At 37.5% G+C, this 15620-nt stretch overlaps 1 protein-coding gene across 2 annotated transcripts in view; it reads left to right on the top strand.

The window, feature by feature from the left end:
* col11a1a (collagen, type XI, alpha 1a) overlaps window positions 1-15620 on the top strand; it is a 166563-nt gene that overhangs the window by 62169 nt on the left and 88774 nt on the right. For both annotated transcript variants that reach the window (XM_036581528.1, XM_036581520.1), the window contains 12 exons: window positions 2333-2386; window positions 2478-2531; window positions 3780-3833; window positions 4061-4114; window positions 6326-6379; window positions 6492-6536; window positions 7126-7179; window positions 7267-7311; window positions 8250-8303; window positions 11805-11849; window positions 12894-12947; window positions 14904-14948. In XM_036581528.1, the coding sequence (XP_036437421.1) occupies window positions 2333-2386; window positions 2478-2531; window positions 3780-3833; window positions 4061-4114; window positions 6326-6379; window positions 6492-6536; window positions 7126-7179; window positions 7267-7311; window positions 8250-8303; window positions 11805-11849; window positions 12894-12947; window positions 14904-14948 (612 nt within the window). The remainder of the gene's footprint in view (window positions 1-2332; window positions 2387-2477; window positions 2532-3779; window positions 3834-4060; window positions 4115-6325; window positions 6380-6491; window positions 6537-7125; window positions 7180-7266; window positions 7312-8249; window positions 8304-11804; window positions 11850-12893; window positions 12948-14903; window positions 14949-15620) is intronic.

Below are 15620 nucleotides of genomic sequence, written 5' to 3' on the forward strand. Positions count from 1 at the left end.
AAGCTGAAATAAGACGGAGATAAGACTTTGGAGCCACTCGTGCATTTTTACTAGTGAGTCCTTATACACGACCATAAGCTGCAGTTACACTAGAAATTTGCTAAGGATTCCCCTTAAATGACCAAGGCAGAAAAAAACATTCGTTAGCAGTTAAGCAGAGACTTGGCATTTTGAAGCTACACTTTGTAAGTTTTGGGGATTTGGAGCCCTCTCTGGTGGAAATGTGTAATTGCACACAATGGCCCATATTTACACATATGATGCACTCTGATCTAAGACCATCAGTTCATATAGGTCTATTCAGTGTTAAATAAAAGCTGTAAGCTGACCACAGATCAGGATTCTTACTGTGAGGAGTCTGATAAATGTGGGCCAATGTGCGGAAAAACGTTTCGTAACGTGGGTTGTGCTTCCTCTTCCCAGAGTGGATGAATCTGATGAATGAAAGAGAACTTAAAGAGAACTCAGTGAAAACTGATGTTGATGTTGAGACCTAGACATCGAGCGAGACCTTCTTTTTTAATCCTGTGTGTGATGTTAATAAGTAAGGACGAACAACATGGTCTGAAAAACTACTAACTCGACACCTCTGACTTATAAACGATTATTCCAGGCTTTACAGGGCGACTCACAGCATATTTTAGAGCGCCTTTTCTCCTGAATCTCTGTTTCAACAACAAAAACAAAAAATATATAGTGCAGCTTTAACAAGGAGTATGAAAGTATGGGAGAAGAATACAGCTGGGTCTGCATAGCTTGGCTCTGCTTAGGTCTGCTTAGCTTCAATCAGGTTAGATTAGGTCAGAAAGAATTATGTAAATCGTTATGCCCAGATAATTATGTATTAATGATGTAAAATGTGTTTGAAAATTAGTACTCTCTCTATTTTGCGTCATTAGGGCTGCAATCTGAAGGCCCGCCCCTTCAGAGATCAACATAGCCAGGTTTAATTAATGTAAAACAGCAATGTAAATTTCATTGCTATCAGAAATCCACAGGACGAAACCCTTGATTACAATGACCTCAGTTGAAATTTTGCGGGCTGTAAGCTGGCTAAACACAGCTTAGGGCCCGTATTGTGGAAAACCTCATTTTCCACACTTTTTTAAATGAAAGAGTTTCATTCAGTATGTAAACATTGTTTAGTGGTACAATTAAAGACGCACCATCCACTCTCCAATCCATGCAGTCCATATGTGGAAACTAACCTGCAAAATCATGACGTTGTGATGTCATGAAAAAAAAATATTTATATATACGCACCTACTCAACCTACGGCAGTTTAGCCTCGTCCATTCGCTCTGAAGTTATAAGAAGTGTTTCAGGCCGGAGTGCTTCTTGAATGAGACACAATACAGGGCATCTAATCAGAATATAGAACGTTTACATATAAAAACAGCCGGCACTGTTAAAAAATGGTCACGTAAAAATGAATTATGACCATTTTTGGCACATAAAACCGCACAAAAGTTATAAGTGGACCTCAGGGGAGAAATAAAGGACAGAAAAAAGGAGGATATGCTCGTAAGTGTAACTGAAGACAGTCCAGACTATCGTTGCCATCTTCGTCCTCATACAGGGTGCAGGTTCGCTGCTGTCTCCTCAGCTTAGATCAAATTAGCCAACTGAGTTATTAAGCTTATTCTGCGGTGCAGGATAAGCTTTTGGGTTTTGAGGCCTGTCACATGGGGGGGCGCTAGAGAGGTCACAGAGTGTGCCGTACTTGTTCCCAATCCAAGACCTGGGGTTAACTTAATGTTTGATGTTCCCTTATCTCAAAGTATCTATCTTTTTTAAACAAAAACGTCCCTTTTTTGTACAGTGCAGAATTTGCTAATCAGATTACAAGTAGCCAGTGATCTTGTATGGAACTCTCCTTATCTCTTGGTTATCGAACATGTCTGTACATTGGATAAGTACCAAGAGTCAATTTTATTGTATACCCAGCCATATAATACACAGCGTAGGAAAATAGCATCCCTTCATGTAATTGGAGCATCAAACGACACAGGGCTGAGGTTTACTGGCCTAAAACAGGACGAGTGACCAAGACATAGACTATACACTGCACTAAAGTACACTACAATAAGTAAACAAGGTCATTTAAGTGTCAGTTCTGACTTTAGAAACCAGAATTCAGGTCATTTGTAGACGACCGGACATTTGGACACAGAGGCGAGTTCACACACAGTGAAAGGCTGCCACCTGCTGTGTATTTGAGTGTAGTACACCCATCCTACCTTCACAGTACTGTTTGGTGTGTCTAATGTCTTCTTTCTCTCTCTCTCTCTCTCTCTCTCTCTCTCCTCCACTCGTCTCTCTTCCTGCTCAGGGTCTTCCTGGTCCTTCTGGTCTGAAAGGTGAAGGTGGAGACCCAGGTCCTCAGGTAAGGTGCTGCCGCATGGCCGAATGCTGCCGTAAGTACATCTCTCTGGGGTGGCGTTCCGTCTATATGAGCCGTGTCCTGTCCTCCGCAGGGTCCGAGAGGTGTCCAAGGTCCACCTGGACAAGTGGGGCAAGCTGGAAAGAGGGTGAGTGATTTACTGTGTGGAATATTAAACAAAGGGCTTATATTTAATAACTATATAGCAGGTTCATCACTGTGCAGGTTCATGTGCTGACTCATTTTACATAATAAAAGTAGAGTAACGCCGGCGGCTGTTTCTGTAACCAGATCCAGACACAGCAAATAAACACACGGTTTCATTTTACTCTACAATAAAAGTACTTTTTATCAGTGCTTCATTGGTGGTCAGATGTTCTGTAAGGCTGATTATAATAATTATAAATATAAATAGAATTATTTTTCATGGATTTTGTGGTGTCACAGTCAGAAATTTAAATTAAATTTATTATTTTTGTTATCGGTTTAGGTGCAGTATCTTATAATGAATTAAAATCATGTTTCATGCATTTTTGCAAATTACTTCCCTGAAAATAAAAGCCCATTGGAGTGTTTAAGGCTGATATTTTACCTGAGAAACTGATATAAACATCATGTGTGTACAATATATATATATATATATATATATATATATATATGTATATATATATATACACACACATCGCTGTTGTCTAAACAAACCCTGTATCTCTAAAATGGTAACTTTACAGGAGAAGGAAAAAACCTTCTTTACTTTTAATGTAAGTCAATGGAACCAGACTTTTTTCCAAGTCATTTTGGGCTGTTTTTATCGGTCCATTCATCATGGAATTGACACACTATGTAAAGGGAAGCAGGTATTTTCTAATTATGTCAAAAACTGAAAAATGACAAAAATGAAGATACAGGTTTTGTCCCAACAGAAACGATATATATATGTATATATGATAAAATCTACGCCACAGTTTCTCCTAACAGTCACGCTCATCTACTCACTTATTATGTTTATATACACACAATATATCACTGGCATTCACACTGAGATACTGAGTGGTTTCTCTGACATGGATTAAGCTTCAGTCTCTCACTAAACTGTAATTCTAGTGCTGCTTCACCATTACAAATCCTGTTTAGTGTAGACTTAGGCCTAATCTGGGCCTGGGAAAGCAGCCCGTAGTGTTCAGTTAGGCCTAATGGGGATTGGTTTCTGTATATTGACTGTGTAATATCCAGTTAGATGCTGTTAATTATCAAAAATCTTTGCATAATTTAGTTTTTTACCTTTTGAGCGCTTGGTCTGTTGTAAGCGATACACTGGCCTGTGGTTCCTCTGCATTAGAAATAAAGTAATGTAACTAAGACTGAGAGTGATCGTTATGTCTGATGTGTGCCAAAGGGTCGTCCTGGAGCCGATGGAGCGCGAGGAATGCCTGGAGAGTCAGGAGCCAAGGTAGAAACTGAGCTATTGATGTATCATCATGAAATGTTCACACACTGTGAAGGGCATGATAATAGAATATAATGGTTTCATATGACAGCATAGAGAGGAAATGGATTGATTGTATAGAGAGAAAAGCTTTGTTGTTAATCTAGGCCAAAGTGTGAAGGTGTTTTCTGACATTTTCCCTTTGGTTTGTTTGTGTGTGTGTGTGTGTGTGTGTGTGTGTGTGTGTGTAGGGTGACAGAGGATTTGACGGTCTGCCCGGTCTCCCAGGAGAAAAAGGCCACAGGGTGAGTCCAGCCTCTCTTCTGCTTAATTAAACTCCAGAGCAGAGAGTTTTTAAGGTCAGCAGACAGTCAGCGAACTTTCAGAGAAGCTTCAGTCTGTTCTGACACACGTACACACGAGCGCACACCTGAATCTTTCATAACCTTGAAATTTTTATCTGAAATATATAGAAGTATATATGTACAAGATCATATACTTAAATGCTCAAATGTACAATTATGTACAAATGTATAATTAATACTGCATATATGCACTATATATACTCACATAGGCTTGAAACATGTTTCTAACACAAATGTCATTGATGCCTTTGTATAATCTTATATAAATAGATGTGTATTTGCTGAATTTAACATATTGAGATAACATTAAATATAAATTGTAGCCTGTGCAAAAGTAAAGGCACCTTTTTTATTTTATGTTTTATTTTTCCAAACTGCATAAAAATGTCATATTTAAGTGAGCTTCTGTAGAGGATGTGTTAACTTATTTTCACTTAGAAAATCAACAAAATGTGTACTTTGGTCAGGGGTGCCCAAATGTCCAGTCATCATCCAGTACCAGGTTTGGCTAATCAGTACTTCATTAAATTAGATCAGGTGACCGAACTTTTGACTGAAACTGTAGATACAGAACGTTAAAACCTTTCTATAACACTAAATACAGTAGTATTAAAAATCAATAAAAATGATCTTTATTTAAATGAACACTAACTTTTTGTGCTCAACGTTGCATTTTCTAGGTTTTGTCATTATAAACTGCTTTTAGTCTCTCTGCAGATTAATAACACCAACCACAGACAGAGCCGCTGAATATTTACTTTCTGATTGCATATTTTTAGGCAAAAATTAGAGGAAGGAGTAAAAACATACAGCAGAGGTAGCTAATGGCATTTAACAGCAGTGCTCCTGAACAATGGTGCTTTGTGTCCAGGATAAACAAGAGAATTACGCTTTTATCGGATTACAGACAAAACACTGTCAGCTTGTCTGAGTCAACTAACCTGGAATGAAGTGAAATGTCACAACTGTATGATTTCAAGTGAATATCTCATTATAAGGAGGGTTTTGTGTTCTAGATTAGCAGAAAACAGGTTCCACTGGAGAAACATGGCTCTGGTTTAATCAAGCAATTAGAGAGAAATGTTATTCTTACCTGAATAAGCTGCTTTATAACAGTCATTTATGAGGGAAACTATAGGAACACTGCATATGTCTGTGTGAGTAATCCAATCAGATCAATGCACTGTAAACAAATGTGAGGGTAAGTCATAATGTCATAGACATTGAGACATACTGAATTAGAAAGGGTAATAATGTAGTATGAGTGCATCTGATATTAAACATAATCTATATTAAATATAATAGCATCTACTGATCGATAACAATGATGAATTGTATGTGTTATTGTGATAAATCTTCCAGGTTGTCTGAACAGGTTTATGACACTGCAAACATTAAATCAAACATCAGGCAGAAGAGAATGGCACATGTACACATACAGACGTGTGCAAAAGTTTGAGCACCCCCGGTCAAATGACATGTTTTGTTGATTTTGTAAGTGAAAATGAGTGAAGACATCCTCTTAAACACGACAGATTTCTGCAAAATTTCGGATTATTTCCTGATTTTAACGTAGTGGAATAAAATACAACATAAAATATTAAATGTGCCATTTTTCCAATGTATGAAGGTCAGCAATTGTGTGTTAAAATGTGCACAACAAACTTTATGCATACGACCGTAGATAGAACATTGTCACTGTCAGAAAACATTGTATCTCCATAATTTAGGAAAAAAGGGAAAAAAGGAAAAAAAAACCTCTCTTAACTTTGAATGGAAGTTAATATAATGAGATTTTATCTATTTAGATTTGTTATTCTCAAATTATTCCCAAAAAATACATAAATAAATAGAGATACAAAGTTCTACAAGGACAAAAACTAGTGGTAATATTATTAACTGAAAATATGGTTTTGAATATGCTTGATTGTAATGTGTGTGTCTTATCCAAATTAACTAAAAAGACAAAATTGAGTCGATGTAATTTGTTTTATTCATGTGGAAATTATGTATTTCAAGTAAATGTGACACTTTTATCATAGTCCCTGATTCAGAGAGCTGCTGGAGATTAGAACAGGAATGAACACAACTCACCACCAAAATAAACAAGTGAAAAACACAAACTTTTCTCTCTTTCTCTTTCTCTACCAGGGAGAGACTGGACCTCCAGGACCCCCTGGTGCTCCTGGTGAGGACGGACAGAGAGTGAGTATTTTCTGAGTGTGAATTTCCTTACATTAATCTTACATTATGTCCATTTGCATACTGGACTTTGGATTTCAGCTGACCTAAAAGCACTGCCTTTTGTTCCCCATAGGGAGAGGATGGAGAGATCGGCCCAAGGGGCTTGGCTGGAGAGAGTGTGAGTATGCCCACCGCTGCTGTGTGTGCTTTCGTTAATAATATGTACATGTTGTATTTTAGAGGTGTTCCTCTAGAGGGCAGTGTTGCTAAATGGTAAGCTTATACAACTGCCTGTTAAGATGGAACACCATATCAAATATTGGTATAAAGCCAATATCTGGATGCATAACGCTTTGATTCGATTACAGTTAGAGATGATATAATGCACGATCAAATCTCATTAAATATGATTCAATTTGATTAGATTTTATTTGATATATATATCTAATCGATATCTAATAAATCTGTTTTATTTGATGTATATATGTATATACACTTATACAAATCATATATATAGAGTTGTACATTTGAGAATAGCCTAAGAATTTTATTTTAACCCCAAAAAATCAACGAATACTTTACTGAATATCAATCAATCGATCAATCAACCTTCATATAAACTCCATTGGGGGAAACCCTTATTTACAATGTAGCCGAGCTTTCATTAAAATTGGTTAGAATTGATTCTAATATTCTGAAATCGATGCATTTTTACACCCCTAATATCAACGTTGAGCTTGAAATCAAAACCTTTGCTTCTTTTTTAGGGCCCAAGAGGTTTGCTTGGCCCTAGAGGCCCTCCTGGACCTCCTGGACAGCCTGTGAGTGCTTCATTTAGCCTGTTTTTGCTTCTCTTTCCTCATTTTTTGACAATTCAATGCTAATTTCTGAACAATGGATGTCCACAGGGTGTGGCTGGAGTGGACGGTCCTCAAGGCCCTAAAGGAAACATGGTAAGGGCTTACATTCCTCTTACCCTCTCTCTGTCTTCTGGGTGGTCTCCTGTAGCTAGTTTCACTTAGCTAATGTACATATTTAGCTGTGCTTTGTTGGTGTGTTTGGATGACACCAACCTGTGGCAGGCCATTGCTAAAGCTCCTCAAAGGTCAGCTGTGTTTCCTTACTGTGCTAAGTTGCTTCCGAGTGACATGTGAACCTTAGTTGACCTCACTAAGGCTAACAGCAGTGAGACATATCAGCTATATATCCCAGCCCACTTTGATGCCCAGTCTGTTTACTTTAAACTGCTTGCTAACCAAATGGAGTAACATCAGTTGTTCTAACGGTTTCTGTTGAAGTGCTAATGAAGGTCAGTCTTTTCACCTTTCAGGTCAGAAATCTTAGCAATGCTGTGAGCGCAACTTAGCAGCCGTGAAAGGAGACATTGTATGCAGACTGGCTCTTCAGATAAAGTCTCGCGGATTAAAAAATGTCAAATCTTATAACAAAACACAAAAAGAGCTCCTCTAAATATTAGCAGTAGGGCAAGACTGTCACAACAACAGAAGACTGTACAAACACGACAAGCTGATAACGGTTCTGCACTGATAGCGCTGCTGGTTCTTTACTATAAAGGCATGTTCCTCCATAAACATTCACTGTCAAAGTCTGTCCTCACATTCCCATATAAGACAAAGCTGACTTGAAATCCTGAACTAATCACTCGAAAAATGCTAAGCATGGGAGACAAAGCAGGCTGAAACAAGTTAGCAGAATGCTAACGGCCTCTTTATCCCTTCACCTTTAGCACTTTTTTGCTGAAATATTCCTTCATGATTCGTGTCTGTGAAGCGCAAAATGCTAACAGGCTCCACAGAGTGTTACTTTAGCATCAGCAGTGTTTGCATTTCTTCAGTAAAGAGGCTGAAAGATTATGTCTGAACTTTTTCAGGGACCTCAAGGAGAACCAGGCCCACCTGGCCAGCAGGGCATTCCAGGGACACAGGTAAGCTGGAACAGCCAAATTATCTGTCAGACTGTGATTTGAATGAATAGTTGGTTCATTAGGTTTGACTTTAAGATGTAATTTATACATATAGCCCTAATAGCAAGAGGATAGTGAGCCACTGTTGGCCCACTGATGGCAGAGCTGGTGGTCCACTGGCGTTTTGCTCAGGGTTTTCCAGGCGGCCCACCAGAGGTTAAGCAGAATATTAGACAAAATTCCACTTATCATCACTCATTTTTACTCACAGTCCAATTTACTTATTTTCCTTCCTTCCTTTCTTTAGTAATACTTTGTAAATTAGTTTATCATTTTCTGTCATTTTGTATCAGGCCTAGTCATTATTTTTTTCCTCTCAGTTGTTTGAAATATTTTTTAGTTTATTTTCCAAAATAAAAGTCTTTATGCATTTAAAATCTGTTTAAGGAGCTTAAAACCTAGTTAGAGCTTGTATGCAGGACAGTAATTTGAGTGGTCCGAGGGTGGACCAGCAGTGGCAAACGGTCAGCGGGGGGCTGACCTTATCAAGCCAGCGGACCGAGATATGCTCACTATCTGGGATTTCACATAGACTTTTGAGATTTACTGATTAAGGCATTTTTCAGCCCAGTTCTTTTTGCATCGTTCACAGTAATATTATAATATTTTTTCCCATTTGCTATAAAATTTCAAAGGAAGGCCTATGTCTATATATATATATACATATATATATATATATATATATATATATGTGTATGCAAAATACAAGTATATAACTTAATATATAAAATATATAACTTTTTGTATAATTAAGCAGCAAAAGTTCTTGTAGGCCAATTTTGCCAAGTAATTGAAAAGAAATACAGCGAAGCCCTTCTGTGGTGGAACTTAACAGTAACCTATTAATTCTGTCACATTTACTGTGTTTTCCGACGATATTCATTTTGGTGAATTCTTGTCCGGTGTGCATCACTAGAGAAATAGCCATGGTTTGGGCTGCGGTTTGGGCTCTTACTGGCCGTCATTTCTGGATCAGTGGAATTCAGGTTGTCCCTCAGTGAGGCGCTGGTTTAGAATATTTGTGCCGGTGAGGGAAACGAAGAGTCTGAAAGAATCTCATTCATACAGTCATTCCAGCTCTGACCACAACTCAGCACTGGGGTCAGATTACTGCAGCACACTCACATTCACAGAGTAAACACATGTGCCTACACACACATGCTTGTATTACTGTATATGTGAGGACTTCCATTCATAGCTGATTAATGCTAGGCCTAAAACTAAAACTAGTCCTAAAAAGAGGATCATAAATTTTACAAAAATGCTCCGTAGTTCAATTTCTGAATTTAAACAAAGTCATTCAGAGTGGTTTGATGTGGAGTGGTTCATTTGCAGTGGTGGTGATAGGAACCAGGGGTCGCCATGACTACAACACAAATATAGACATTTTATTTACTATCCAGAACCACCAGTGAGCCTACACGAGTCTTCTAAGTATTTATATGGAATGTTGATGATCATAAAATAGCTATTTGGGGACAATTTTGCCTTAAAACGCCCCAAATCTACCTTAAATGACTTTTTGAAGAATACAAAACCTTCTCAAAACTATTGTAATCCAACGTCTCAGACATCAGACTGTGGATCCACAGCCATTTCATTTAATAACTCTCTGTGTGGTTAGAGCCACTGAACTCTTCGGACGTCTGGTTCCTATCACTACCACTGAACCACAATTCGGAGTGGAAAAGTTTTCCTAGAACAGAACATTTTACACCAAACCACTCTGAATGACTTCACATCTTATTGATTGATTTAATTATGCCGAAATTTTGAAGGTCTGGTGGAATTCCCCTTTATATAACCTCAATAACCAAAAGGCAAAAGTCATTTGTGAAAAAAGTTTGTTCTTGTGAGGTCCAGCCAGATCACTCCTACAAAACGGTGCAGGTTTTCCTGTGATCATGAGAACATGGTAATGATTTACTTTACAAGTTCTAGGTGTTAACCAGGTAAGTGTGAGGTACAAACTCCAAAGTACTAGATAATTATTTTGGGTAAAATTATGGTGAGTTTCCAAAACAGTATAACTAAATTGCACTAAGATGTCAAACAGGTTCTAGATATAGTAAAAGATCACGTAAATTGATCATTATTTGGAGTAATAAGGTGGTCAGTACAAACTTACTCACACTTAATATTGTATGTTTAAACAGGAAAGTAAATAAGAAAATCTCTGATAAATGTTAATGACTCAATTAAACCACCGTAAGAATCACTGCCTTCATTTACAGCACAGATTCACTTCAGTTTATAGCTAATAAACAGGTACATAGTCTGTAAAGCTCTGATGTCTCTGGATACTTATTTACACCACTGCTTAAACATGTGGCTTTTCAGTGTAAATTAGCTAGACTGACTAAATACTTCATAGAATTTAACACAAATTATCTAGTACTCTGTCTTTTCTTCAGCGAAATTTAGTTACTGTTTTGGAATTTACTATCATGTTCCCCAAAATAATTACCTAGTACTTTGGAGTTTGTTCCTAACAATTATGTTGTTAATATCTAGAACCTGTTGTGCTTTTCAGTGAAATTTAGTTACAGTTTTGGAACTTACTATCATGTTCCTCAAAATAATTACCTAGTACTTTGGAGTTTGTTCCTAATAATTATGTTGTTAATATCTAGAACCTGTTGTGCTTTTCAGTGAAATTTAGTTACAGTTTTGGAACTTACTATCATGTTCCCCAAAATAATTACCTATTTTGGAGTTTGTTCCTCACACTTACCTGGTTAATATCTAGAATGTGTTGTGCTTTTCAGTAAAATTTAGCCAGACTGTTCTGGAACTTATCATCATGTTACCCAAAATAATCACCTAGTACTTTGGAGTATGTTCCTTACAATTACCAAGTTAATATCTAGAACATGTTGGGCTTTTCAGTGTAAATTGGACTGTTATGGATCTCAGCATCATGTTACCCAAAATTATTATCTAGTACTTTCGAACCCAACTGATACATAGAACCTGTTGGGCATTTCAGTGTAATTTAGCTATACTGTTTTGGAACTCGCCATTATTTTACCCAAAATAACTACCCAGAAGTTAAAAATGTATACCTCAAACGTACCTGGTTAATATCTAGAACTTAAGAGACTCTAAAGGAAAGCATTACTGAGAACATTTGATACTCACAAAAGGGCTGAATACAAACACAAGAGAGACTCTGTGTAAATGCACGTGTACTCTAAACATGCTGTAAATGATTATTCATTATTAATTAAATATTAATTATGTATTATTATATAGACCCACATACACACATTCTCTCTGTAACCCTCCCCCAACCGCCCACCTGCACATTCACTGACCTGAACAGGGACACAATAAGGGCATTATTAGCCCTCAGTAAAAGCTCTCACTGCCTCCTGTACGTACTCAGACTGAGCTTCAGGCTGTTTCTCTCTCTCTCTCTCTCTCTCTCTCTCTCTCTCTCTCTCTCTCTTTCTCCTGCAGGGGCTGCCTGGACCTCAAGGCCCCATCGGACCACCGGGAGAAAAAGTAAGTTCTGTCATTCCTCTGTGTCTTTTATTTCATCATCCCTCTCTCCTGCAGCCCTACTGTCCAGCAGCACGGCTACACTACGGCTACATTATAGCAGAGTCTTTTTCCTTATGTTGATCAGTTTGTTGATCAGTTATGTGGAGTTACAACAAAACACTGAAAATACTGAAGGTGAAAGGTTTATCAGAATCAGGACTCAGAAGGAACTGTGTGTATACAGTACAGCTTTAGCTGCAGATACAGTGTAGATTATCATTCTGTTAGGCTGGCCTTACACTGTGAAATGTTTATGCAACATAAGTCCTGTGCAGCTGGTCTTCTTTTCAACCAGATTTCTTCTCTTTTAGTCCTTATTCTGTTGATACAGTGAAATCAGTTGTTTGAAAATATGTTGTTCGACGTGACAATGTGACTAACTGATGTTTCATGAAACTTCATGAAACTTCATGGCTGTTTCATGAAACTTGTTCCACACGGTTGAGGTTGAGATGCTTACAGCTGTGGCGTTTCAAATGAGTTGCAGGGTGCTTTACGTTACAGAGCAATTTAGTTTCATGTATGTTATAAGCAACTAAAGTTGCATGATAGTTTCACCGTATAAAGCCAGCCTAAATTTACTATTAGGAGTTCAGTGAACTCGAATTGTAAGTCAACAAAGTTACTAACTTTTTAAAGTGAAAACACTGAATCATACTCGGCACTCATAACCTTCGGAAACCCGTTTCTGCTGTAATTGGTCATTTTGCTGTGCCATTTAAACTGGAGACAGCTTTTCCAACTGATTTGATGTAGTAAAATAATAAAGAATATTGCACAAGTGTAAAGATGTTTAATTTCTTCCACAAAACAAGACTTTACAATATTTTTTGTCAAATTCAAATTATGATCCATTTTTTCCTCTTCTGTTTACAAACACATATGTAAAGTTCAGAATCTGCACTTTCCACACACTTTCTGTTCAGTGTTTCAATGAGCTACGAGTGATAAAATGATTTCATGGTGTTCACTTCTGTACCTAAGCATTCTCTCTCTCTCTCACAGGGTCCTCATGGTCGATCGGGGTTGCCTGGGTTACCTGGTTCTGACGGACCTCCTGTAAGTTTTTCTGAACTCCCCACTGTCTGGATGATTCTTGAACCATTTTTCAACCATATTTAATAAAGAGAATCTTAAGTTTAAAGATTCTTCACACAGTGGAAAGGTTCTATCCCAGTAAAGGTTTTCTTAACATTTGCAATATATGGAGGTTCTTTAAACTTTCAAAAGGTGCTTCATTTGCGAAAGAACCATTGAAAGGTTATTTATGGAACCAAATAGGGCTGAACGATTTAGGGAAAATATCTACGAACACTGCGATTGCATTTTAAATGCAGTTATTTTCTGTAAATAATTTCTAGGCCTGTTTTTTTGGGCAAGAAGACCAGAATTTTTACTTTTTACAATATGAAGTTTGAAGAATGCGTCAGTTAGTTGCGATAGTTGTGATGTCACATATACAGAATAGGGGTGTTTTGTTGCTTCTGATTGATCCAACAGGCAGTTCACAAACTGTGATATTAGGTTCAATTTTTTCCATTTAAAACTTGTTGATGGTGTATTATATAATAAAATTTCAGGTCTTGTGATTTGAAAATTGCACTCTTTCAAATTGTGATTTCAGTATAAAAATGATTCCTCCAAAAGTGGTTCTTCTATGGCAGGAGTTTCCAACGGCCCACACAAATGACCACAAAAGCTTCAGCGGCCAAGAAGATTTAACTGACCTGATCATTTAAAAACATACAGATATAATCAATGTAGTCAAAGTCGCAGTGTTGATAGGTTTAGATACATATTTGCCACGTTAAGTCTCCAGATCAGTAGTTTCTCATTTTCAGCTCTTGTGTACGTGAAGCCCAGTGCCTGTTACTCACTATTGTCTTTGTTTTGGTTTATGCTCGGCCTTCTCGGTTTTCTCAGTGTGAGATGCGGTGGCCACTTCACTAGAAGCCGGTCCAGCCTGAGATCTTTAATTTTGAAAAAAACTGTTTTTAACTGCTTATCCAGGATAAATATATCTCATACGGTCAAAAAGAGGGACTTTTACATTGAATTGCACTGAAATAAAACATAGCAAGTATTATGCCAGACCAATGAACAAGCTTGACTTAAAAGAAGTTTTATTTTTGCAAATAATTATCACAACATTAATATTTTTCACATTTCTAAAGGTTAACTGTCTATATTCTGTAACAAATTGTTGCAGTAAAGACAAAAATGATGGTCATGGCCCCCCTAGCAGGCCACAACCCACAGGTTGAAGACCACTTTTCTATGGCATTGCTCCATTTTGGTACCTTTGTTTCAAAATGTTTATAAATTTTAGTTTTTAAAATAGTAATAAGCGCTCCAAAAGTGTAAAGAAAGAAAGAAAAAAGCTCTCGAACAGAGTTGCGAGCTTGAGTCGTGCTTTAAATACCGATTTAACTTCATCAATAATACAACAATGCCGTAAACGTTTGCATCAGCTAAAACCAATAAGCATAATGCAGCGTCTGATTATTCACTCTTACTGCAGACAGAGAAAAACGTTCACGTTTGAAGAATGCATTTCTTCCGTTTCATCATTTCTCTGGGGCGTTTGCCTGCAGTGAAGTAACATCCGTATTCTAAATCAATCGGGAACATCTGGTAACATCTGTGGCGTTCGCATTTTAAAGGCTCTAGTGCCGTAAGAGGGCTCAGATTGATTGTTTATGTCTTACAGTGAAGAGTATTTTGTCCTCCAGCTTCATTTCAAGCTGCTCAGAAGTGGCTCGGCTCTTTATTTCTCTGTTAATTGGGCAGCCATGCGAGTGGAAGCTCTAAGCAGATAAAACAGTGTTTAAGCCTTGACTGAGTGTCCACCGCAATTCCAACAGCCATTTATCACTTCTGAGTGCTTTTACAGCTCTCTGCTAATGAACAGCTGCATTTCTTAAAAAAGGAGATCACATAATTACACAGTTAATTGCACAGTGTGTGGAAATCACAGCCAAACACCTTCTAATGAAATTTTATTCACTCTTTTAGGGTCATCCTGGCAAAGAGGGTCCACCGGGAGAGAAAGGAGCTTTGGTAAGAACGGACCATGAGGATATTTATGAGTATTGACTCTAATGCTTAATGATATTACTGACGCATTGATATTAACAGACAACATTTCATTCACAATTACTGTATCAGAGTTCTAATAGTGTTTAGCAGCAATATAGAACCATATGCAAAAGTTTAAACACCCCCGGGCAAATGACATGAAGTGGAAAAAAGCTAACAGGTCCTTGACATGGAATCAAAGTTAAATATTTGCTTGACATATTGGGGGAAAATAAAACATACAATGTGCCAAAACTTTTTCACAGGCCACATTTTATGTTTTTTTTTTTCCCCAAAATGAAAGAAAAAGGTCAACAAAATAGTATTTGGCTGGGGTACCCAAACTTTTGCATACAACTGTAATGGTGAGCGATATGGCAATATTTAATCATTATCGTGATAAATTATGTCACAATATGTTTTTGTGGATCTAGTCCGAAGAACACCGACCAACTGCATGTTTCATTACATAATTAGAGCACAATTAGTCCTAATTAGCTGGATTTACAGTATCACAAAAACATAAAATGTTGAAGGATGCTTAGTGTTTTATGAAGCGTCAAAAGCAGTATGTTGGGTAATGGTGCCCCCTTGTGGAGAATCTTCAGGCTGCTAAACATGAGTGAGTGAGTCGTTAGGTGCTTTGCCTCTAAA

Source organism: Colossoma macropomum, unplaced genomic scaffold (assembly GCF_904425465.1).
Source record: "Colossoma macropomum unplaced genomic scaffold, Colossoma_macropomum, whole genome shotgun sequence".
NCBI lineage: Eukaryota > Metazoa > Chordata > Actinopteri > Characiformes > Serrasalmidae > Colossoma > Colossoma macropomum.